This window comes from Crocodylus porosus, unplaced genomic scaffold (assembly GCF_001723895.1).
Source record: "Crocodylus porosus isolate Cpor-Errol unplaced genomic scaffold, CroPor_comp1, whole genome shotgun sequence".
Classification (NCBI taxonomy): domain Eukaryota; kingdom Metazoa; phylum Chordata; order Crocodylia; family Crocodylidae; genus Crocodylus; species Crocodylus porosus.
The window spans coordinates 67,129,215-67,153,829 of NW_017728948.1; the positions used below are offsets into that span (position 1 = coordinate 67,129,215).

The window sequence follows — 24,615 nt, forward strand, 5'->3', positions numbered from 1 at the left end:
TGCTCAGAGCTGGCACCTTGGACTCAGCTGGCTGTGGCTGACCTCATGGCCAGATGGGGCCAGGAGGACATGCTTTGACAGTTCAAAGCAGCCCAACACACCCAGAACATCTTCCGGGCAATAGCTGCCCAGAAGGTTGGGCTGGGGGCACACGTGGCAACAGTGCCGCACAGAGGCCATCCCTGCAACCACAGTCCACTGGCAGCTGGGCCGGAGGGGTGGATGCCTCTACTGGCTATGCAGTCCCCATCCGGGTCTGGCAGGTGCACAGCAGGTCACAGCCAGACAGCAGCCCCCACTGCCAGACTGCTGCAATGGGTAGAGGGTGCAGGGAACTCTCAGAGCTGCTTCAGCAATCCAGCTGGCACAAGGGGTAGTGTCCCCAGGTACCAATTGGCTGGGCTCCAGAAGCTCCTGAGAGCTAGTAGCCCTGAGCTACTTGCCAGGGCAGTTTTTTATACTGCTGAGGCCTGCAGAGGGTAGCTTTTTATACTGCTGGCGACAGCACAGGTGCTGGCCCTGGGCTCTACCTCTCCCTGGCTGCAGATCCGGGAGGAGCCAGGCAGGGCTGTTTTGCCCCAAGTGCCACAATTTGCCCCACTCCGAAGTGCATGTCTGAGCACGTGTGCTGAAGCAAAAAAGCCCGGCTCCAATTTACACTGCTTCTATTTGAGCTGCTGCAAGCGCACGTGCTTGCATGGGTGGACATGCCCCCAGAGGCCACGTCCAGATGAGTGTGGATGTTTGGTTCCCCGGAGACAAGTAGTGGTGGCATACCTTGTGCCACAGCTGCTTGTCCCAGGGGAACATCTGTGCCATGCATACTTTGTTGTGTGGCATGTTACTCCAGATGTGGTAGGGGAGGCTGGGACCATTACTGGGCTGGCCCCAGCAGCCTTAGCTGGGATCCTGCAGCCTTTTGGGGCTGCAGTAGCAGTGCTTCTGCTGTGCAGAGCCTGGCCAGCAGCCACAGTGCAGCGCTGGGTGGCCCGGCTCTGCTTTTGAGTTGCACACACTGCTTGTGCGTGCACTGCTTCGCTTTTTTTATCCCTGCGGGTTCTCTTGAACCCCTAGATATTCAGGGGTCAAAAAAACCCACAGAAAAAAGAGTCAAGGATGCACACACAGGCAGTGCTCCCTTGCAGTGCGGAGAACATCCAAATGTGTAGCATGTGATGCCGCAGACGTTTTTGGGGCAACAAATACCTCATGGCTGTGCTCGTTTGGACATGGCCAGAGAGTCCAACTCACATTCTAATGTTACACTTGTGTAAGTCTGCAGCAGTTTTGTTGAAATAAGTAAAATAATTCCAGAAATTCAGTAATATTATTGATAACTGAGTTTTGCTGGGGTGCGAGTCATGTTGTTGGGCAAATAGAAAATATTCAGAACTGCTGTTTAGAATAAATAAATTCAGTATATAGAACAATTTGGTCTTCAGTTAGCTGGAGAATACCTTATTAGTGTAGCAAAACAAAAAAAGTTGAAAAATGAGAACGTACAAAGCCACTAGAGTGGCATAAATGTAACTGCTGGATTTAGGAGCAGGATTTTATTTTATTATTTTTATTACTTACGGTTTTTGAGCTTAAAAACTTCTCAGATCAACATCTGATGATAGTTAAGTAGAGAAATATAGGATTTCAGTTTTTAGTTCTGTCAGTCTGATGTCTTTTGGGAGTAATATATTCACTTCAGAGAAAATAAAATCTTAGACTTTTGGAAGAACAAAAAGCAAAAGAAATTTAAAATTCATAGAAATAAAATGTTTAAATGAGCAATATAATACTGTAGAGCATGCTTTTCACAGTTTTCCACATTTTCAGCATTAAGGAAAATGATTTTTCTCAAAATATCATAAAATTTATAACAGTTTACATTACATCCTAGAAAGTGTGTGTGGTTTTTTTTATGAGAGCACCTTCCATAGAACAATCAGCATATGTAGTATGTGGTGCTTCAGTGCTATAAGGGTCTCATTAAATATGAAAGTAACACTTTAAATAAAATCTAAGTTAATAGTTAAATCTTTTTCATATTTTTGGGATATACTCATAGTTTTTAAGCTACTTGTCTTTTTGCCTTTAGCACATTTTTCCTTTTCTGTTAACAGGATTGCTCAAAAGATTACTATTTTTTTGATTCCCCTAAAGAAAGAAATATATATCTTGGTCTACTTATGAAGTTAGCCTATACATTGTTAGTGAAAAATCTCTTTTATATTGATAAAATGCTTATATTATCTTTGCAAATGGCATTAATATTGTAATGGTCTGTAGTGATCCATTAAGATTATGAAATACATAGTTATCAGTGAGTCACTATTCACATCCTTTTGGGCTTCTGTTTTTTATAATATTTTCTTAGTAAAAAATAGATTTAAAGATTCTATAAGGACTCCCATTTTATTTTTTAAAGTCATTTCTCTAATATCTTGTTTGCCTCTTATTTTCCGTGTCAGGTTACTGCTCAGAAAACTACCTTTTTTTAGTCAAGTGTGAGTAAAATAAAGTGTATCTTCCTCCTCCCCCCCCCTTTTTTTTTCTTTAAGGCACTTTTTGGTAAACTGATAACTTTTAAAATAGCTGAAATTACCACTTTAAACTTGGTTGGTGGGTTGTTCTTACTTCTTACTTGCTGCTTGACTAATAAAAACAATTTAGAAAAAAAATGTTTTCCTAGATTCCGTGGCTGCAAACTGCATTAAATATTACATTGAACTAGCAAACTGTAACACACTTTGAAGTTATCTTATAGTGGCGTAAAGAATAGTTATTCATTCAGTCTCTGATCTTACCAGTGACATCTGGAAAGTTGTGACAAACAAAGTCTTCTGACGTTCCCTTTATTATTAACATATTTTTCTTTCTTTTCACCTCTAAGTTTGCTTTAGTCACCCTATAGTCATGTTTCGTTGCTTTGCTTTTTAACTGTTGAAATGCACACTTTTGTTCAGCATTCCAGTTTATTCATGGCTTATTATTCTGCCTAGCCCTGCTCCCATGTTCTGACTACAATAGACCTGCCAGTTCTAAGATAGTTTTAATATCCATAGCAATATTCATATTATTCCCTTTTTAATGGATGCTTGACTCATAAGACTGATGATAGGCTGCATAAGTTCCTGCTCTGACACGCCCTCTTTAGAATTGTACAAGGCCATACACATTTTAGCCTTTTCAAAGGTTTACTGTTGTGTTGTATGAATATCAGCCATTGTGTACTTCTCACAGTCTAATTTCTGAAGATATGATAACATGTTGATTTTTAAATTTCTAAAGGCTTTAGAGAGGGTCTTTTGCATTGTAAAGTGTGTTTTTTTTTTGGTGAAGCACAAGAAAGAATCTATTGCATTGTAATTTTCTGTGTGAAGCACATGGAAATTATGGAAGAGAAAACATGGTGGATAGCTGGACTGCAGAAATAATGCATCTCATAATGGTGGCAATGCTGTAACTTTAGATCAAAGGAATATGGCTATTAGCTCAAGTTTATATAGCAGTTTCCAATGTCTTTTTTAATGCCACCATTCTGTTAATTTTATACAATGCAGCCTTTACTAGTCTGACACTTTTGTTTTAGCATATTAGGAAAAAGAAAGCCCAGATGGGGATATTAAGAGATAAGTACTAAAAGTTAGAAGTTTAAACTGCAAAAGGGAGGAAATGCAAAGGTTAGCATTCTTTAAGTAATTGTCCAAATGTATTACTGGCTTTATATGTGCACCCACATGGGCTGAAGATCAGAAATTTTTGCCCACTGATTGATGTCTGTTGGACCTTGCTTAAGTGCCTTGTTTGGACAAATCGTCTCGTGGTTTACTCTTAACATATGTGTCTTCAAAGTAGAACTGCAAGTGGTATCCTGCTCTGATGCTGGACTAACCTAACTGGTAAATTGTTTTATTTTTAATGTGCACAGTGATTTTAGGGATAGTTAGGTTATTATGGTACTCTTTTGACAGATTTGTTTGGATATTGCCTTCTTCTCCCCCTTTATTTTAAATGCATGTCACTGAATTTTCAGTATAAACTCAAGTCTCTGGATTTGAATATTATTCGTCTTCTGAGACACCCATGCCCTTCTGGTGGACATTCAAAGCACCTGTTTTGCTTAGGTGAAATGTATATTGCTGAAAAATGCTTCATTTAGAAATCATTTTCAAAATGGTGGCATTTGACCCCTAGTGAGTCTCTCTGGCATCCTATAAGATTGCTAGCCTTTGGTACTGGCTTTGAATCAACTTCAGGTTGCCTCAGGAACTGTGGCACAGTCCATAGTGCTCTAAGCTTTCACTCAGAGGCTTCTAATGCTGACATGAATCCTTCTGATATTTACAGTTTTGAATACTGTTACAGTCCATGGAGGAGTGACCCCAGGAGCTCCATGCCCCATCTCTAGTGTGTCATTGGATACCGACCAGATTCTCTTCCCTAGCAGATTCTTCTTTTGGACAAAATTCCACTCTAAACCAGTACCATTACTAGACTGTGCAGCTCAGTTGGAGGTTTCCCCAGAAAGTATGCAAAAGAAGAGAGGTTCAGGGTTTGCTGTCTCTGTAGAAACAGAATCCCTCCAGTTGTTAGTTGCCCTGACATTATTCTGCTCATAAGATGGTAAGGTTTACAAAACAGAAATAAGATTTTTCTCATAAGACAGAGATCATACAAGAAAAAGAAAATGAAAAAATTTGGAGATAGACTGTGCGGGAAAATAAAACATAAAAAAACTCACCCTGTTTTTCAAACTACTAACAGCTTCTGAGCAGGCTTCTTCAATGTTTCCAGTGGCTAGTGCTCCAGCTGGCCATGATCAGATTGTTAGCAGCTCTCAGCAGAAGGATTAGAATGCCCCTTAGGCATAGGAGTTTCCTAGTCCACCAGTGTTCTCAAATACATGTCTAAAATGCCTTACTCTTTATTTCTGTACACAGTACTTGGGGAGCATGTGTATTATGTAGGTGATGTCTTCTCCTAGACAGGGGAATCTGATAACTTTAGGTGTCCTTCTTATTTCATACTTAGATTCAAGAAGAATGCAGTATTCCTATAAATTCTTAATTTCTCTCAATTTTTATTCAGGAGGGTGAGAGCCACCCTCTCAGCATGGATTTTCTTTTGAACTGCACTGTAGCCATTTTTTAGGTACACTGAGGCATTTCCCTGTGAAAGCGTGTTTCAGTCATTGGTTCATGTGTACTCCTAATCCAGGTAAACACTCAAGAATTTTGCCACTATCCTGATTGATGTGTATGCATATCAAAATCTTTTCTAGGATACAGACAGCTATTGTGTAGTGAGGAGTGTTATCTAGCTGTAAATTCGCTGCTCATCTTTTGATTAAGTCAGATTACAAACATACAAAGACACATTCATACCAAATAGAATGATTCATATCCCATGTTTACTCAATTCTAAGATGACTTTGAATTTAAGTTGACCCCCCAATAATTAGATTCTAGACATTAGGAATTAGAAATTTGTTATAACTTCCTGCATCTAGAATCTAATTGTTGGGAGTGACCTTAATTTTGCTCCCCCGACATTGTTGTGGAAGGAAAACAGCAGCAAGGGGCTAGGCAATGGGAAAAAGCAGAAGTGAAGGGGCAAATATGGGGGGAAGCGGAGGTGGAGGTAAGCCAGGGGAAAGGCAAATTGAGGGAAAGAGGGGCAGGGGAATGTGACAGTAGTGCCTCCCCAGGGCCATCTATTCGTGGCCCCGCCACACCGATCCAGGGCCAACCGCCCCCTTCTCGTCTGCCACACCTTGTTGTTATTTTGATTTATTGAAAGATCTTAATCAAACGGGAGGCTGCCTATTTTTGGTCTCGGTGCCTTAGGTACTATCTGCGGCTCCTGTCCTCCCCTTATACTGCAGCCCAAGCCTCGCAGATGTATCCGGTGTTGTTCAGGTCTGTCCTACTCCCTGCCGCGTGGACGCTCTCTGGCTTATCCCTCCATCTGTACCCTGGCCGGCGCCTTCTAGCTCATCTCAGAGTCCACGCCCCTACCGGCACCCTCTAGCCTGTCCGCACTGCCCGCTCTGGGCCTTCTCGCCCATGCCAACTCTGGGGCTTCTCACTGCCCCCTAACTCTAGGGCTCCTCACTGCCCCCTGGCTCTGGGGCCTCTCTCTGCCCCCTAGTCAGGGCTCTTCGCTGCCCCACTAGCTCCGGGGCTTCTCGCTGCCCCCTAGTCAGGGCTCTTTGCTGCCCCCCTAGCTCCGGGGCTTCTCGCTGCCCCCTAGTCAGGGCTCTTTGCTGCCCCCCTAGCTCCGGGGCTGGGCCAATGGGCCCCAAACAAAGCTGCGCCCCCTCCAGTGCCAGGAGACCCCACGCTATCATGGAGCTCCTATGAGGCCTCCTCCAACCCCTTATAGCCTCACCTGGTCCTCCGGTGAAACAGAAAACACAAAATGCAAAGCCCCCGGGCTACAACATAAAAGCTAAACTGTTCTGGTCAAAATACGAATCTCTCCCTACCAGAGTGAGAGAGAGAGAGAGAACACATCAACCCCCAGCAGGAACCAGGGGATGTTCCGACGGTCAGAGTTCTCCCCTTTGTTCTGGCTGAGTTCCTCCTCCCTCGGCTGCCAGAGGGGAACTGCCCTCCTGGCCTTCTGCCTGAGCTTAAGAAGGGCTAAGCTCCGCCCCTTCCTGGCTCTAGGTTTCCCTGGTTGCTAGGGCAACCAGCACTTGCACAGTCCTGGTGACCTGGCAGCTGCGCTTCCCCCTTCCCGCCACTAGGGGTCTCTCCCAAGCTGTTTCTGCTCTCAGTCGCAGGGCACCTGAGAGCTCTGCGACAGGGAGCAGGCATCCCACATCCCCTGCCCTCCTGGTGACTACCACCCCACCATTTACTTCCTGCTGCTTTGCCCACTGAACTGGGCATAGTTGGAGCCCCAGAGCTGCTCCTGCCCCACTCTGCAGGAACCAGCTGTGTTGGGAGCCTGGTTCTGCACCACAAAGATTTCTCCTTCCCTGTCCTGCTCCCTTCCCTCCCTCCTACTTCCATGAGGAGACAGGGGAAGGGAGAGTTCCATGGTGCAAAGGCAGGCTCCTAGTACAGATGCTTTTGGCAGTGTGGAGGGAGGTAGGAAGGGGAGGGAAAGGAGGAGGGAATTTGGGCAAGGAGTAGAGATTCTGCTGCATGCTGCTGATACTGTTTCTGCCCCAGCTGGACTCCCTGCACAGCTGCTTCTCAGAGTTCCTTCTCATAGTTGTGATATGCAGTTGTAAGACAAGGCTTTGTTTTCCCCATGAATGGGTAAAAATCTCATCTTAAAATCAAGTAAATGCAGTAAACATACAAATGATGGATCTGATAAGCATTAGCAGTAAATAAATCTAATTTGGGGAAGTAGCTGTATGTGATAAGTAATGTGAATCACTTTTGTAGGTATACCAAGTTAATCACTCATGTAGGGATACCTGTGACAAAGACCATCAGTACAGTACCATTTTGCTTATTGCATTGACCTTTTTGAACCTGAAGTTTACAGTGTGGGTGCCCTCAAAATGCCACCAATCACTGACTTACAAGTGCTGTCATCTGTGACACTGATACCCCTTCAGTGCTGATCATTATCTTGATTTCCTACTAAGCACATCCACAGCACAAATAAGACATTCCACCTTATAGTTAGGGCTCACAATAAAAGCCGCAGCACCAGTTGAGGAGTATACTTGCTCCTCCTTAGAGTCAAGAGAACAAGTGGGGAGTTTATCCTACGTGTTCCTTGACAACCCATCCAGCTTATAGCCCGTACATGTTTAATGGGAATTTGAGCTTGCATTGGTTTAGTAGGTACAAGGAGTAGATATTCCCCCACTGCCCCCTGAGTACTTTTTGATATTGTTCTTGATAAAAGATGTTTTCTGGGAGCAGAGATCTTCCAAAACAGTTGCTTTTAAATTGAAATAATTTTCTCTAAAAAATTCAGAGAGGGCTCAGTACTATCCTGAGGGGCCTGACACTCACTTGCAACCAAAACAAAGCTCAGATGAGGAACAGAAGCTGCAACAACAAGCAGTAAATCTCATTTCATGTGCTGTTTCTTTTTGCTCATCAGAAGTTTCCTCAACTATATTCTGTCCTGATACAAGTCTTTTCAGGCTTTGCTGCATAGGATGGCAGAAGCTCAGTGGAAATTCCTATCAAAAGTCTGAAAAACATCTGGTCATTCTTCCATTCATACTGCTGGAGAATTAGGCTGTGCCGGGGTGGGCAAAGTCTGATCCATTGACCATATCAGGCCCATGGTGGACTCCATGTCCCAGCAGCGCCTGCCTGCATTGCTGCAGCTAGTTTCCCTTGAGACCTGAGTAGCATGGTTTCCATGCTGTCACTGCTGCAGGATCCCAGCCCTGGCCCCAGATCAGTTCCCTACCCAGCTACGTGCCCTGCCAGCGGTGCTGGGTCCAGCCTCCATGGAAGGCCTGGTCTCATGCTCCCATGGCTGTGCTGCTGCTGGGGTCTCCATGGAAACTGTCTGCAGCAACATGGGAAGCAGCTGCTGGGAAATGGAGTCTGGCCACTGGATGGATCCATCCACCCCCGGGCTATGCCAATCAATGAGGGCTTGGTGGAGCCTGCACATTCTCTATAAGAGATGCAAGCTTCAGTCAGAGCTACATCTAAAAGAAGACATTTGCAACATAAGGTACTCCTGTTAGTTTTTGAATACTTGTACACACATCTAGCTCTCAGGTCATTGGTTGTGACACCTGCAGAAGAAAGATCCAGGCAGGAAGAATCCAGAACCCAGAACCACACTTAAGGCAAAGAAACTTAAGTGCTTTGGCTTATTTAGGAAGGAGTAGACACATCTATGCTTGAAATGAATGCACCTGAATAAACTCCAGTACAGTTTGCACCAGAGTTTATTGTTCCTGGTTGCAGCATCATTGCATGCATCCAGGAGCGCAGCATGTTGAGCCATGGCAGTGCAACCCCATCTGTCAAGGGGCTGGGAGGTCAGTCTGCCAGCCCAGAGCTGCTTCGCCCTGGCTTAATGTGCTGTAGAGGGGCTGGCTGGGGCATGAGAGTGCTCACAGTGGGGCTGGCTGGCAGGCCCATACTGTAGCACCCTTGTGCCCCAGGCAGCCCCAGTCACTGTCTACAAGTGTGCTGCAGCACATACACTAAATAACTCTACCATAGGATAGTACTTGTGTCAGGCAGTACTATCCTACAGCAGAGTTAATTAGTTCACTGTGGCCTAATAACACTGGGTGTCTAGACATTGATGCTTTACTGCAGAGCTAATTAGTCTACTTTGCAGTAAAATGCATATGTAGATATACCCAGTGTTACTTTTTTGCCAGCTTCTAGTGTAGAATTGCAAATTAGCTGTTATTGTTAGGGTATGGTAAATCTTAACTTTGGTCAGATAAAGAATATTGTGGATAAACTTGCTCAAGGATAGAAGTATGAGCTGAAGTCTTTGATATAGGACTAAAAATATAAACCTAAATTTTAGACAGCTGCTGATGTCTCAAACCGCACCAAGATCTCTGGCAATTTGATGCAACAGTAAGAGCACAGAAGACGATACATTCCATGATGTCACCTTGTCCTAAATCAATATAGGTGACTTAATATTACTCAAAGAACATAATAAGAGTAAATAATATTATTTAAAGAACTGTAGCTTGTTCATTTTTTTTCTTACTTTAAGGTGTCCCTAGTAATGTTAAGTGAACTAAATTGGAAGTATATTTTATACAGATATATATTTTAATTGGATGTTACCAGTTTGTGTTCCAGTTACCCTCTCAAGGTCTTTTATTAAAATATATTGTATGAGTAGAGAGCTCTGTAAATCACGGAGGAAGTGCCCTCCTCAGTGGCTCCATAATTTTTTTCATTTTGCCACTTGCCTCCTTTTCCCCACCACTCCTGATTGGTGGAGGGGTCCTGCCAGCTGGGTCATTTGCTGCTGATCACTGGGGAAGTAAAAACCATGTTTTAAAATATGCTATGGTTTTTGCCTCCCCACAAGCCAGCAACAAATAGTGCAGCCATCAGGGTCCCTCTGCCAATCAGTGGTGGGGAGACAAAAACTGCAGCAGGTTTAAAACTGTGGTTTTTGCTTCCTAGGCCTAGTTGGTGGACCCCTCCCACCAATCAGGGCTGCAGGGGGCATTGGTGGGCACGCAGTGAAATGAAAAAAATTAAAGGATCCACTGCAGGTGGCACATCCTCTGAGATTTACAGAGATGCCTATATATGAGACATTACTGAGCTCCATAACTTCAAGTAGATAAGACTTCATTTATGCCCTGATTGAGGAAGACATTGCTATTTAGGGCAGAACATTAAGCATAGGTTGTGCTCCCAGGCATATATTTATAGTTACAGAAATGTTAAAACATTGTCTTAAAGAGGGTTACCATAAGCATAGGCAGAAGGCCTTTGCTATGAGTATTTAAACTTAAGCTGCATAGATATAATAAATTACATTTTTTGCAAGATCATAGCACTTCCAATTTGCCTATTTAGAAATGAAAGTGATATATTGCAGGTTGAACTTCAATATGTTCTTCATTTTTTGGAACCTCCATCATTTTAGTGGTCATTCAATTTTCTTATTAAATCTTTATTTTTGTAACTCTTAAAGGATAATACATTTCCTGGCTGCTTCCAGTAACATTCTAAGCACTAAATTATTTTTTTCACTGTTCATTTTTTTAGGCCATTTCCCAGAAGCATAAAAGTTGGAAATGTGAGTTTCATCCCCCTCCAACTTATTTATACTCTTCTTTCAATATTTGTCCATGTGGGCCCAATTTAGGCATATATATTCTCTGTATGCAAGCTTGGACTTGGGTTAATTTGGCCAACAATGTGCATTGGGCTACATGTCTTGCATGCCCTTTCACCCTAATATCCACACAGTGAGAGCTTAAAAGGAGGAACCTCTCCAGCTGCCACTGCTATATTATGTGCAATTGCTTCCCCATACATCAAATCTCTGAAGTCACCTAGCAATGTCTTTAGTTGGCTGATTCTAGCTTCCGTCTCACCCACCTTCAAGAATATGTCAGAAATATCAACTGCTATTGAAGGGACTTGAATATTTTCCTACATTCTGTCCTTGGGTCTTTACTAAGGGTGTTAGCTCATTAAATAGCTAAGCAGCCTGGTCCTACTGAGTTCACATTTTGGAGCAAAGAGCCCAGGAATAGGATCTATTGGCTTTATATTGACTAAACTTCCTACAATGAGAGGAAAATCTGAAGCTGGATAAATTGTCTTAGGACAACAGGGATCAATCAGCTCCCCACTGCTCCCCATCCTCATTCTCAGAACCAAACCTACACTCATATAATCTTGGATCTCACATATGCCACCCCTGCTTTTATAACCAAACAGTTCCTCCCACTCTCCCGTAGGGCTTGTCCAAAGCACCAACTCTGCTTCTTATGCCTGTGGGTTTGTGGTATTACCCAGTTAAAAAAAAAAATAATTTTGGAATACAAAGTTCTGTCTTAAATTTTGAAAAGAAATTCTAGCAATTAATAGTTCAGCTTATTTTTATTAATGATATATCATTTTGGATCAAAATACAGGTTTTTCTACATAAACTAGTAATTTTTACTTTAAATTATTGGTATACAGAATGCTGATTCATAAAATTAGAGCTTGTGGGGAAATGCATTACTAAATAAATTAACCCTATATTTTATACTTCCTCCATTATTAATTTCTTCTTGACTTTTTTTCAGACTTGTCCTATGTATATTTTCCATATTTTATCTTGGATATTTAAGCTAGGTTCCTGGTACTGGAGTTAGAAGAAAATAGGAGAGTTCAAAATATTCATGTCCCATATTAGAAGGAGCAAAGAAAACAGAATAGAAAGTTAAGACAACAAAAATTTGGAAGTGGGAAGGCAGAGACATGTAAAAATACACTCCTCAGACTTTTAAAAGATAGTAGTGTTGAAGGTTGTGCCTTTATTGCAGACAGAACTGGAAATGCTTTATAACTTTATATACAGGAACTATGTCATCCTTTGCTGGGAGTGACCTTGCATTTATTAACCTATGTATAGCAATACTACATGAAATTCTAAGAAGTGGAAAATACCGAATCCTACTGAAATTGCAGAGGTCATCTGAGTTAGAAGTAGTGTGGTTATAACATAGGTTACAGTTTTTCATATATATATATTCATTATATATATTCATATATATATAGAAATAGTTGGAAGAATTCCATCAACATTTTTTCTTTTTTAAATCTGTTTTCTGGAAACATTTCAGTTTAATTGAACTGATGAAGTCCCAAACAAGATTTGTGTGAGATTTTGATTGCTAAGTATGATGTCAGGGTTTCTTGTTTCTCCCTCAGCTTTTCATGCAGGTTATCAGAGGGCTAAAGTTTCTTGGATCTTTACAGCCTGCCAGGGACCCTGGAGGGCCAAGTAGATCCAGATTGAAATAGACATATTCTTGTCTGAAATAGAACATTTGTCAGTTGCACTGCTATTGACCATGGATGCAACTTCCATCAGTGGGACTGCTCATACTCCATGGAATTAAACATGTTTGTACGTTTTTTATAGGATTGGGTCTGTATTTTATAAAACCATTTGGTTATTCTTTGAAAAGCAATGATAATGCAAAAAAAAAAGGAAAAGAAAGAAAATGAAATTAATCATTTATCTTAGTTCCACTTTAAGTTTCCTGTTTCAGAATGTTCTATAACAAGTGACCAATTTTGGTTTGTGAGTTGGTTTGTGAGTTGTGTGATGCCAAGGTGGCTTATGTATGGCTTCTAAGGAGTCCCTCAACAAATTATTTGAACTGGGGCACTGTGCACACACGATTGACTCTGAGGCAGATGCATCTCAAAAATGTTGTGTCCTCTGACTCTCAGCTGTGTCAAGATTTTGGTTTCTGGCTAAAACGGGCTCTCAACACCTGACTTGCAGGCCATATTTGGCCCACAGAGCTGTGTTCTGCAGCTAACAGGGTTTCCAACTGGTCCAAAAATTTGGTGGTGGGGGCACAGTGGCAGTATTGATTGCTGCTCCCCAGCTGCCAAATTTCCAGTCCATAGGAGTCCTGTCAGTGGATAGTATGGCCCTGCATGCTAAATGAAGGGTGCAAGGCTGGGGCTAGCACAGGGACCTGATCATGGTGCATGGGGCTGGGGTGGTGTAGGGCCCGATCCCAGTGTGTGGGGTGGGGCAGCACAGGGCAGGACCCAGGTGGTGCAAGGCTGGATCCAGGTGTGTGAAACCCAGCCCCATGTGCTGATATTGCAGGGGATCCAGCCTGTATGCTAGGCCCATGCTGCTTACCTGGGTTACAGTGCTGAAAATTTGAGTAGCACTTGACTAGAAGATTTAGGAAATGTGGCCACCCCTGACTGTATTATTTACAGAAGGAGAGGAAGGATGCCTACTAGGTTTATTACATAACTGAGGTTGTTGTATGGTTTATTTCACTACTACCTGTGCAGTCCATTGTGCTTCTCAGATGATAGGTGGGGAAGAAGTACACAATCATATTATTTTGTGTAAAAGTATTGTGTTTATAATTGTATTTATAAGTTTCTTTGAAGACTTTTAAAAAAGTTAGAAGTATTATTTGTGGTGTTTCTTTTAATGTTTTGCTTTTCCTATTCAGTAGTGCTAAGGTAGAAAATTTGTAAATGTCCATATAATCGGTAAGAAACTTAATTACATATTTGAATATACTTGAGTTTGCTGTTCACTTAAGTGTTCTCCCTTGTCAGGCCTCCATGAATGTTTCTTACCAAATTATCCTATAACTGGAGAATATTCTGACTACATAAAAATAATATTTTAAGTATTCCATTTCACTATACATGGTTCCATGAGACAGGTCATGTTGAAATAATATCATTTTAATGAATGGGTAAAAGTATGCAAATAATAATTAAAATATGTCAAACTTTCTTAAATAACTATCTTTTTATAGCAGAATTACTCGAACAAAATTAATTCCCATCTGCTGTAATGACTATCATACTGCAGTCGTCTGTAATTTTTATATCTATCTATCTATCTATCTAAAAATTAAATTAAATTAATTGTTGTAATGTAAGTAGAACTTGCTAGTGAGATATTAATAAAATGCACAATACCAAAATATGCTATACTAGTTATTAAAATGTAGAAAAAATGTGATTCATTTGTTAAAACATTCAGTTTTGTGGGCAAATATCACTTTATTCACGTATAGTACTATATAATATCCTCATTCAATGAAACCTTTTATTAGCAAATGAAAGCTTATAAGTTCTGACATTCTACTCAATTCTATAGCCTTTACTAAGGAAAATATCCATTGCCTTACATCGAGATTTTTCCCAAGCAGGATGAGTTCACATCTCAATATCTAATACAGTTGTGTGGTTTGGAAACTCATTGGCCTATTTACTCTGTCAAACCACCCATGAAATGGCAAAATTAAAAAAAAAATCTTTGATATGATTAAGTCAACCATCTTATGACAGTGTTGGGTTATGTACAGGTGCTTTGATCCCACTGTCTACTAACTTCTGTTGTGGAGGAGAATTCTTTGTTATAGATGTAACTTAAATATTAGTATGAAAAGCTGAATATCTTGGTAGTAATGTTGCTCCTGTCAGGGAATATTTTCTCTACAAGGTTTATATTTTCCACTGAATACATTTTAAAGAAGAAAAAAATATTTAAAAAACACCATACAATGATTATTTCTACTTCTGCATATCTTTCTCTTAAAACTACATATATTTTTACCAAATTGTAATACACACTGTACTTTGGGTATGTATTGTTTCTTGCATCTATAGATGCTATAGGAAAAGTAATATCTGCAGCATTCAGTCAGAGACTGTGCAACTTAATGGGAGGTATCACCTATTTCCTCACCTTCCTGTTTTTCACCATTTTAAGAAATCAGAATTGATGAAGGACTCACAGGTGGAAGGCCTAGAAAAATTCAAAGTGTATTTTCTCTTGAACTGTGGGAAAACACCCTGATATGACATATCAGGAGATAGGTTCCTGTTTTATCCTTGTAACGGTATAAATGCAGTTGATAGTGACATTCCTCCCATTAATATCCAGCTCTGGACATTTTAGAATTGCTTTAACTACAAGCCATGAGTTTACCTCTCTTAGAACAACAGTCTACTCAGAAAAAAATTTACTTTTCTTCAGTGGAGGATTTTGTCCTAGTGTTTCTATGACCATAGATGGTTATCTTAGGTTGCAGTCTAGTTTTCATGGCCATGATTTACAAACTGCTCTTGCACAGGAAGATGCTGCCCTTCAGCAAAGAGGTGCTCTAGGCCTCTCTTTTGAGAGACTGAATAAGCATGATAATGTGCATAATGCAGCTACTGAGCTTCTAGTGCCTGCTGGTATACCAGTGCATGAATGCGGATAACTGTATGGTGGGGAATTATTTTGTAGCACAGGGGTTATCAACATTTTACAAGCTGTGGACCAGAACGACTGTGCTGTGATCCAGCTCAGGTTGGTGGCTTTGACAGTGTGTCAACGGTGAGGGGCTTTCCCTGTGATTAGGATGGAGCCAGGCAGCTGGGAACTACATCCGTGCTGCCACTGCTTCTCCCAGTCCTCTGTTCCTTGGCTGTGGCACCAGGTGCAGCTTTCAGCTCATGGGGAACTGGACTGGGGCCAGGTATCTTTCAATCGCCTTTGCATTGCTGCTGTTTCTCCTTCTCCCCACTCCTGCTCCTCCCCACCCTTGGTTTGTGGAGCATGTACAGCTGGATGCTTCCTCACTAATTGGAAGCTGCGCATTAGGGCTGTGTGAAGCTTCAGTAGCTGATTCGATTCGGTGGCCAAATCTCCAAATACAAATCGAATCGGGAGACCCATTACAAGGTCTGAATCAATTCAGAAGCCTTGGAATCGATTCAGAGAGATTGGAGATTCAGAAGGCTTGCAAGAAACAGAAACTGAGAAGAGGGAGGGGGATGGAGAAAAGGAAAAGGATATATATGGAAAAGGATGGGAGTGGGGAAAGACTGCTCTGATATTGACATCTGTAGCTGGCCAGTGACCGTGATCTTTTTCTGAGTTTCCTTCAAATCACAGTGCTCTGGGGGAGGGACATAGAAACAGCACATCAAGCTGTGTCTGAAGTGATCTGTGACTTCTGTGAGGTGTGTCTCTGTTGGCCCGGCAGCATCTGAAAGGCTCTGGCTTGCTATCTAGTCTCTTGCTAGCTAGTCTTTCTAAGTTGTATCCAATCCTTTCCTACTTATCCTTGCCTACAATCCCTATCGTTATCCCTATTCATTCCTTTCAACTTATTCTTTCTGCCAAATCCTCTTATTTGTTTTTGTTAGTCTGTCTTGGTTCTTTCCCCCCACAAAAATAAATCTGTGTTTTCCCTGACAGTGTGTCATCACTGTACAGGAAAGCACAGCATATATTACATACACTTTGCAGAACACCAAACATTATGAAGCGTGCTGGAAAGGCAGGTGCCAACTCTTCTGTCAGGAGAGTGAGAGGGGGCAGAGGGAGAACTGCAAGTTCCCTCCACCCCAATCATGGATGTACCCTCTTTCCTGACAGTGATGAGTCTTCTGCTGCTAGTGGGAGCAAGGAGGTGATAGCAGTGCCTGCAACTGCACAATCACCACTAACACCACTAACTAGCAGCAGCATGACATCCTCTACCACAATTTCAGTTCCCAACATGAGCCTTCCAGTGTCAGAGGAGGAGCTGGAGCTAGATGCACAGGAGCTGAGGAACTGAGCGTCAAAGGAAATTCTGAGGAAGGAGGAGGAATCTGAGTTTGTGCTCCGCACCCTTCAAAGTTCCCCTAGAAGCAGGTTTCCTTCTCTGGAAGGGATTTTGGAGGAGGCTGAAGTGGTTCAACTGAGGTGGCTTAACTCCTCCTGTTGTTGTGCTTCTGCTTGGTGAGGAGGGGGATAAGCCAGGATCCCCATCCTCAACCCAAAAGTGGGCAGGTAGTATAGTGTGGGATCATTTTGAGATGGCAGATGATCCCAGGTATGCTACCTGCCAGCACTGCCAAAGGCAGATCTGCCGGGGCAAGGGCGTGAGACACTTCACTACCACGGTGATGCTGCTGCATCTCAGGAGGCAGTACTCCCTTGCCCTTGTTCCTCCTCAGCCTGGCACCAATGACAGCGTGCCCAAAAAGCAGTCCCCCTCTCACTCCAAATCTCCTGTCTGCAAGAAGCAAAGGCAGGCCACTTTGGACCGGGGGGGGAAAGACAAAGACAAAGACAAAGGGAGGCACATTCCAAAGGCAAGCGAGGTCCCCCAGAGCCTTGGGGAGATGCTTGCTCCGGATGGCCAGCTCTTCTCCTTTCTTTGTTGAGCATATAGGGTTCAGGTGGATCATGGCACTCATAGCCCCATCCTACCAAGTGCCTGCACACACCACCTTTAGCAGGATGGTGGTACCTTCCCTGTATGAGGCATGCAGGGAGTACCTGAGGGAGGAGCTGTGGAAGACAAGTCCATAGATATCCTTGCATTTTGCCTCAGATATCTAGAACAGCCAAGGTGGAGAGCTTTCCTACCTCTCCCTCACAGGGCACTGGTGCAATCAGTCAGGGTGTTGATGGGCTGTCCTTCAAGCAGAGGTGATGGATGGGTCCAACACAGGAAGGGAGATCATGGTGGCCATGAACTGCATGGTGGAGTGTTGGCTCGTTGGGCAGGGTGAGCTCACCCATGAGTTTATGGTCACCAAAAATGGGGCCAATTATAGTCAAGGTGGTGCATGATGCCCAATTTGTTGGCATCTTCTGTGTGGCATACAAGTTTCACCTTGTAGTCTGGGATGCCTTAGAGGGGGACAGGACTCCTGGAGATGGTGCCATCACTACCAGCCAGCTCATTTTGAAATGCAGAAAGGTGGTGGGCTACTTCTCCTGGAGCATCAAGCAGGGCAAGATGCTGCGGGACAAACAAGCAGAGCTGAACATTCCAGAGCACAAAATTATGCAGGATGTGGAGACTTGGTGGAACACCACATACCTGATGCTGGAAAGGCTGGTTGAGCAACAGAATGCCATTCATGAGATGGCCTTGGTCAGGAAGATTGGGACCAGCAGCCCCCTTAACAAAGCAGACTGGGATACCATCTCCCAGATCTTGGTGGTCCTCAAGCCATTCCTTGAGAACACTGAGAGCCTCAGTGCTGGCGATGCCCTCCTCAGCCAGGTGATCCCTGTAGTGAGGGAGCTTGAAAATTAAATTGAGACGTTCCAGGTGATCGATGTTTCTGCCTGGGGCAAGCCACTTTTACCAGAGGTGCAGGCACTGGTTCAGCAGCTGAAGGAGGGCATCAAAAAATGTCTGGATCCTTTGCAGTCCAGTACGGGTCATATGCTGATGGACATGTGTGACCCAAGGGTGAAGGGGAGCATCTACAGCAGCAAAAAACCCTCGACCACTGGAAGGAGCTGCTGGTGATCAGAGTCAGGGAGGTAGAAAGGCAGAGGTGGGGGGATGTGGAAGAGGGAGATCCACTTTCCTGTGCCAGCACTCCAACCACAAGCCAATCTCCTCCACCACAGCTGCTGCCAATGTGGGCCAAGGGCATGGCTTCAAGGTTGGGGTCCAGTGTTACCAGACCCCACCATCAGGCAGGTAGTGTGGAGGCCTCAGTGGCTACCTATCTCACTGAGGAAGTTGAGCCACTGCACTGTGATCCCTTGGCCTATTGTGCATCCCGCAGCCAGGTGTGGCTGGATCTGGCCACGGTTGCTCGGGAACACTTGTCCTGTCCACTGACCAAGCGAGAGGGTGTTCAGTATTGCTGGGGATGTTGTGATACCCCGCTGCACCTCCTTGGATCCTGGTTTGGTAGAGCAGCTAGTGTTCCTGAAGGGGAACCGCCCACTGCTGGGGTTCCTCAAGCTCCATGTGCAGATGGACTGAGTGCCACCCTCCTCATGCCGCACCTACTTGCTTTTTTATTTGCTTTCAGAACCTTGAGGTGCACTTTCACAGAAACTGCTGCAACACCCTGCCTGAAACCTGGCAGGTCTCATGCCTGCATGAGGGGCTACAACCCCTGCTGCATTCAACCTGCTCTGCCTTAACACACACAAGTGATATGAGTTTTGCTTTCAACAGTTTGAAAGAAACCCCCCCTGCACCTATCTCCTTTAAACTAGGTATGCCCTCAGAAGGGATTACCCTCCCTGCTGGTCTCATCTGAATCTGTAAAAAAAGTTATAGGTATTTTAACAAATTTATAGGTATTTTAGTGATTTCCCATTATAGTCTGTGGCTGAATCTCTGAATTGGTGCTGAATCTCTGAATCCAAATCTGCTGAATCAAACTGGGACAGTGATTTGAATCACCAAATCAAATTACTGTCCCTCCAAATCAGCCAAATCTGAATCTGGGTCAAATACTTCCTGCTTCACATAGGCCTACTACATATACTCTACAGAGCGAGCCATGGAGAGGCAGCGATAGTGTCGATGCAGCTTCCAGTTGGTTGTCCCTGGCATAGCTCCCCATGGCCTTGAAGCTACACCTGCACCACAGCCAGGGAGCAGGGGTTTGAGGTAGATGGTGGTACAGGCATCGCTCCCAGCTGCTTGGTTTTGGTGCTGGTGTAGGTGAAGGCCGTTGCCACAGACATGCCACCAAAACCACCTGGTCTGCATTGGACAAGAGCCAGGAGGGTGGGGAGAAGTAGCAACAACATGGGCATAGCTGGCAACTGGCAGGAGCTAGCACAGCTCTTTGCTGTGTGGGCATATGTGTAGGTGCAGCCTAAGCCAGCTCCATGGACTGGATTCAGTGGCTGTATGGGCCAGAGCCAGCCTGCAAGTCATCAGTTGCTGACTTCATTTGTAGCATGTATTGTCAGTTTCATAATCAGCCCTATAATGATCACCTTTCTGTTGCTGAAAGGCATGTCAGTCTACCTTTAGCAAGAAAAAAATTTTATATTTGGAACTGTGAGCAAGAGCCAGACTTCTATGCATAACCTCTCTTGAACAGGTCAAGTCTGTAGAGTATGGTTACAGATGGTAGAATTGTTTGGGTGCCCTGACTTGGTGGGATAGCTGTGTTTTGAATCTTCATGAGTACATGTTACTAATAAGAGTTGTTCTAGCAAGTTGTGCCAACAAGCTCCATGGATTAGCTCACCTGATAATAAGCAGTAAGGGATGTTGTCTGTTGCTCCTGGGCAGTACTTTGAAGATGAGTATAAAAACAGAAAAGATTGACTTGTATATGGACATATTATCTATACTTGCACAAAGACTTTGATTTGGCCACATGCATGCTGTCAGCATGCAGGCAAATCCTGTCCTTTGCACCCTTTCCTTTAGCAACTAATTTGAAAATAGGTCTTCCACTTAAAAAAAAAAATATATTTTTATACCCTGTAAAAAAATTACCTTGTAAGGTGGTGGATGACAGTTAATAACATATTTTTAGTCTAAAGTTCCTTGCTGTTTCTTGACTTCCATATTTTAGGGATACTCTTGTATTAATGGAAAACAATGAAATATTTAGTCAAAAATGCATGCTAAAATACATCAACAATTCACAATTTTAACTTGCAACTTTTGTAATCTGGCTAAGTGCAAACTAAGATAGACTAGCAGGAAGAGTACATACACTTCACACTTTTAGCACAACAGTTATTTAAATTCAGTGATCTAATAAGAGCAAGCTAAAGATGAAACAAAAGCATACCTAGATTCACATGTGTGCTGATTTTCATAATTCCTTAATTTTTCAGGTTCAAGTGAAATTTGATACTTTTTATTCCAACGTGTGATCTCCCAACACAGGCTATGGCAACTGTTGCAGCATTTTCCCAGGAAAGGGTTTACTGTCACTTGTTGTTTAATTTCATGTTTTGAATTATTTATAATCTGAATATGGCACTTCAACCACAGTGCCTCTTATATTTTATTATTGATCAATTTCCCAAGTATTTTCCCCATCCTCTTTATCTGTGTCACATTTTTCTATATGGTTGATTTAAAGCTGCTTACATTTAATTCGTTCTTTATTTTTCCCCATATAGCTTAACCTTATTTCCTTTTATTAGAAACTCAGAATGTATTGTCTCTGGATTTAACTGAAATTTATGTTGTAATTATGCAAATGAATACTGCAGATGCAAAATCTTTTTGATATTGTAAGATGGAAGGCACACATTAAGCAGTAGCCAATCAACCATTTGTAATTGGTCACTAAAAGGACTACCTACATCTGAGGCAAACTCATTAGTTACATGCAGCCTTGTGCTAAGAGAGCAATATTTCCTTTTATTAAGCAGATGGTACTATGTAAATTTAGCAAAATCCTGGGCTGAGATAAGATCCATTCTGAAAATACTTTATGTAACAAGCTTTTATTTTAAAGTGTTTTATAGCACTAATAGTAAGCATAGCGAAAGAAACCCATTCTCACAAATGTTTGAGCACTCTTATTTTCAGCAGACTTGGGAAATAGTAAAGATTAAACTATCCAAAGCCCACATGCATGTCAGTGACCTTTTAGTGTGCAACAGAAACAACAAATGGTAGACTCATTTACTAAATGGAAGAAGCTTGAAATAATATTGGACTAATTTCTTCATAATAAGCTATATAGAGTTTTCTGTAATTAATGTCAAGATTTAACATTTGTAATGGCAGTAATTTGGATATCAGAATTGAAAAAAATATGTACCACCATACCTTATAGTCAGTTAGAGAGAGAAGGGGAATAAGATCTATGTCCATGTAATATGGCATAATGGGTAGTGTTTTTTTAGGGCAATTATTATGGTCCTTAATGATCTGATCTCTTTTTTTTTGTCCTTTGTTGAAATCAAAGTAAACACAAGCAACCAAGTAAACACTTGTTCAAGAAAGGAGATGCAGTCTTTAGTATGAATTTTGAATGAACACAGATTGTAGAATTAATCCTGTTTGTTCTATCTAGGATCTTATACTACACTTTTGGTTGTCTTATGAAGCATATACTTGAAAATCTGGGTGCAGGGAACCATCTGAGAGTCACAATAAAGAGGAAAAACAGTTTAAGGAATTTTAACTGAAATTTCATAGTGAAACTGAGATGGAAAATCTTTATTCAGAAAACAGAATTATAAATGTCAAAAGAATCCCTCTAAATAGAACAAGAAAAAAAATCATAACATATTAAGCACTTCACATTTTACATTGTTAAAACTTTAATGTATCCAGCTTGTGAATGAAATAATACGCTATGTCAGAAGAGGGCAGCAAGTTGCAGGGTATTATTTTTTAGGATCTTTGAGAGTTTATTTCCATCCTATTTTAAATTTCTTGTTTAACATTTGCATTAGGTTTTCTTTAAATGAAGTATTTAGAGGTTCACAGTGAGGGTTCACATTTAACCCATGTGAGCTAGATTCAGTTATTTAACTAATTGATCCCTTTTAAATATAATTGTGGGCACTCTAAAAATGTTATTTGTATCTCTTTATTTGCTTCAGGGTGTTCCAGGACCGGGACAATATGAAATAAAAAGTCACTTTGAGAAGAAGCAGTATACAGCACAAAGTGGAAACAAAGTTGCACGTGCTCCTTTTCTTACACAGTCCAAAGTAGGTGGCAGAATATTTTTTCCTTTTATACTTTACTGGTCAAAAATTGCTTGAATAAGAAACCTGCAGGATAATCAACAGATGGTAATAGGTCATGGTCAGTAAATTATATTTTCCTTTACCTGTGTTTTGTGTGTTGATGAGTGTGGGTGGTTCATATTGGTGAGATGGATAGAAAAATATACAGGCACATGCATTTGTTTATCTTCATGAGTGTACATGTATACACAAAACATAGATAAAACTATGTTTGCATTGCTATGTGCATTGCTTTATGTATGTGTATATCAGTGTCTGTGTGTAATGTATGCCTGTATAGAAAATATAATCATATGTATATCTGAATTTCACTTCAACCATACACTTTGTTAAAGAAAACAGAAATGAGGCTCCATATACACTTTCAGAGAAAAATGTCTGCCTTTATCTCACTGCTGAATAATGAATCAGAACCATTAGCAAATAAAGAGGCTATAATTTAGAACAGAGGGCAGCAATCTCTGGCCTGTAGACCAGATCCAGCCTGCAGAGCCATTTGATCCAGCTTGCAGACCTGGGGCTTTGGTGGCGTTCAACAGAGGGCATTAAGTGCCAGCTGTGTGTGCATGCTCTGTGCTGCCATGGGGAAAAGCAGTGCCATTTGAGTCCTAGTGCCCACCCATCTGCTTCTGACCCAAACTGGGTCACTCCAGCCCACAGCCTAAAAGGTTGTTGACTGCTGATTTAGAACCCTGTGGTTATCTACTTTGTCTCACACTTTAAAATATAACTCTCAAAATGCACAATATAACTCTTAAACCTGTAATGAAAAGTCAGAGGTGATGGAATGTACAGCATGCAAATCTCTCTGCTTTGTTAATCAAATTACCACTTACATCCTATTTCAATCACCCTTCCTACAAACCATTGTAAAATTTTGAGATTATTATACTGAGAGTTCATAAACCAAGTATAAAAGAATAGGAATGTAGAGATGGAAGGGACCTCACAAAGTCATCTAGTCCAGCTTCTTGCTCAAGGCAGAATCATTCCTAACTAAATCATCCCATCCAAGTATCTGCCCTGCCTGGTATGGAAAATGTTCAGGAATGGAGATTTGACAATTTTTGTGGTTAGCCTGTTCCAATGTTTGACCACCTTCATAGTCAGAAAGTTCCTCCTAATCTCCAACCTAAATTACCCTACTGAATCTTAAGGCCATTACTCCTAGTCATGTCATCTACAATGATGGAGAAAAGCCCTTCTGCATCTTCTCTGTAATTGCCCTTCAGGTATTTGAAGACTGTTAACAAATCTCCCCTCTGTCTTCTCTTCTCCAGATAAATAATCCTAGATCTTTCACCCTTTGTCATAAATTTTGCCTCCCAGGCCTCTAATAATTTTTGTTGCTCCATGACGGACTTTTTCCAAACTGCCCACATCCTTCTTGAAATATGGGACCCCAAACTGGACACACTGTTCCACACTGAATCAAGGGAAGAATCACTTCCCTTGATTTACAAGTGATTTATCCTATTAGTGCAACCCAGGATGCTGTTGGGGTTTTTTTTGCAACAAGAGCACACTGTTGGCTCATATTCAGCTTCTGATCATCTGTAACCCCCAGGTCCTTCGCTGCAGTACTTCAGTCTAGCTAAACGCTCCCCAGTCTGTATTTGTGCCTGCAATTATTCCATCCTAAGTGCAGGACTTTGCACTTGTCCTTGCTGAGTCTCATCTGATTTATTATGGACCATTTCTCCAGTTTATCCAGGTCTTTCTGGACCCTAGCCCTACCCTCTTGAGTATCTGCCACTCCACTCTTCCACAGATTTTCTAATCTGTACACTCAGATACATCATCCAAATCATTAATGAAGATGTTAATAGGGGGGCCAGAATTAGGAACCCCACTTGATATCTCCTCCCAGCCATTCAGGACTACTTGTTATGATGATCCAGCAAGTTATATATCCACCTTACAGTACTTTAGCCCATATTTCCTTAGCTTGTTGATGAGATTGTTGTGAGACAGTGTCAA

General features: G+C 42.1%; 1 protein-coding gene across 2 annotated transcripts in view; it reads left to right on the forward strand.

Moving 5' to 3' along the window:
* STPG2 (sperm tail PG-rich repeat containing 2) overlaps nucleotides 1–24,615 on the forward strand; it is a 572,264-nt gene that overhangs the window by 125,058 nt on the left and 422,591 nt on the right. For both annotated transcript variants that reach the window (XM_019553336.1, XM_019553334.1), the window contains one exon: nucleotides 22,486–22,596. In XM_019553336.1, the coding sequence (XP_019408881.1) occupies nucleotides 22,486–22,596 (111 nt within the window). The remainder of the gene's footprint in view (nucleotides 1–22,485; nucleotides 22,597–24,615) is intronic.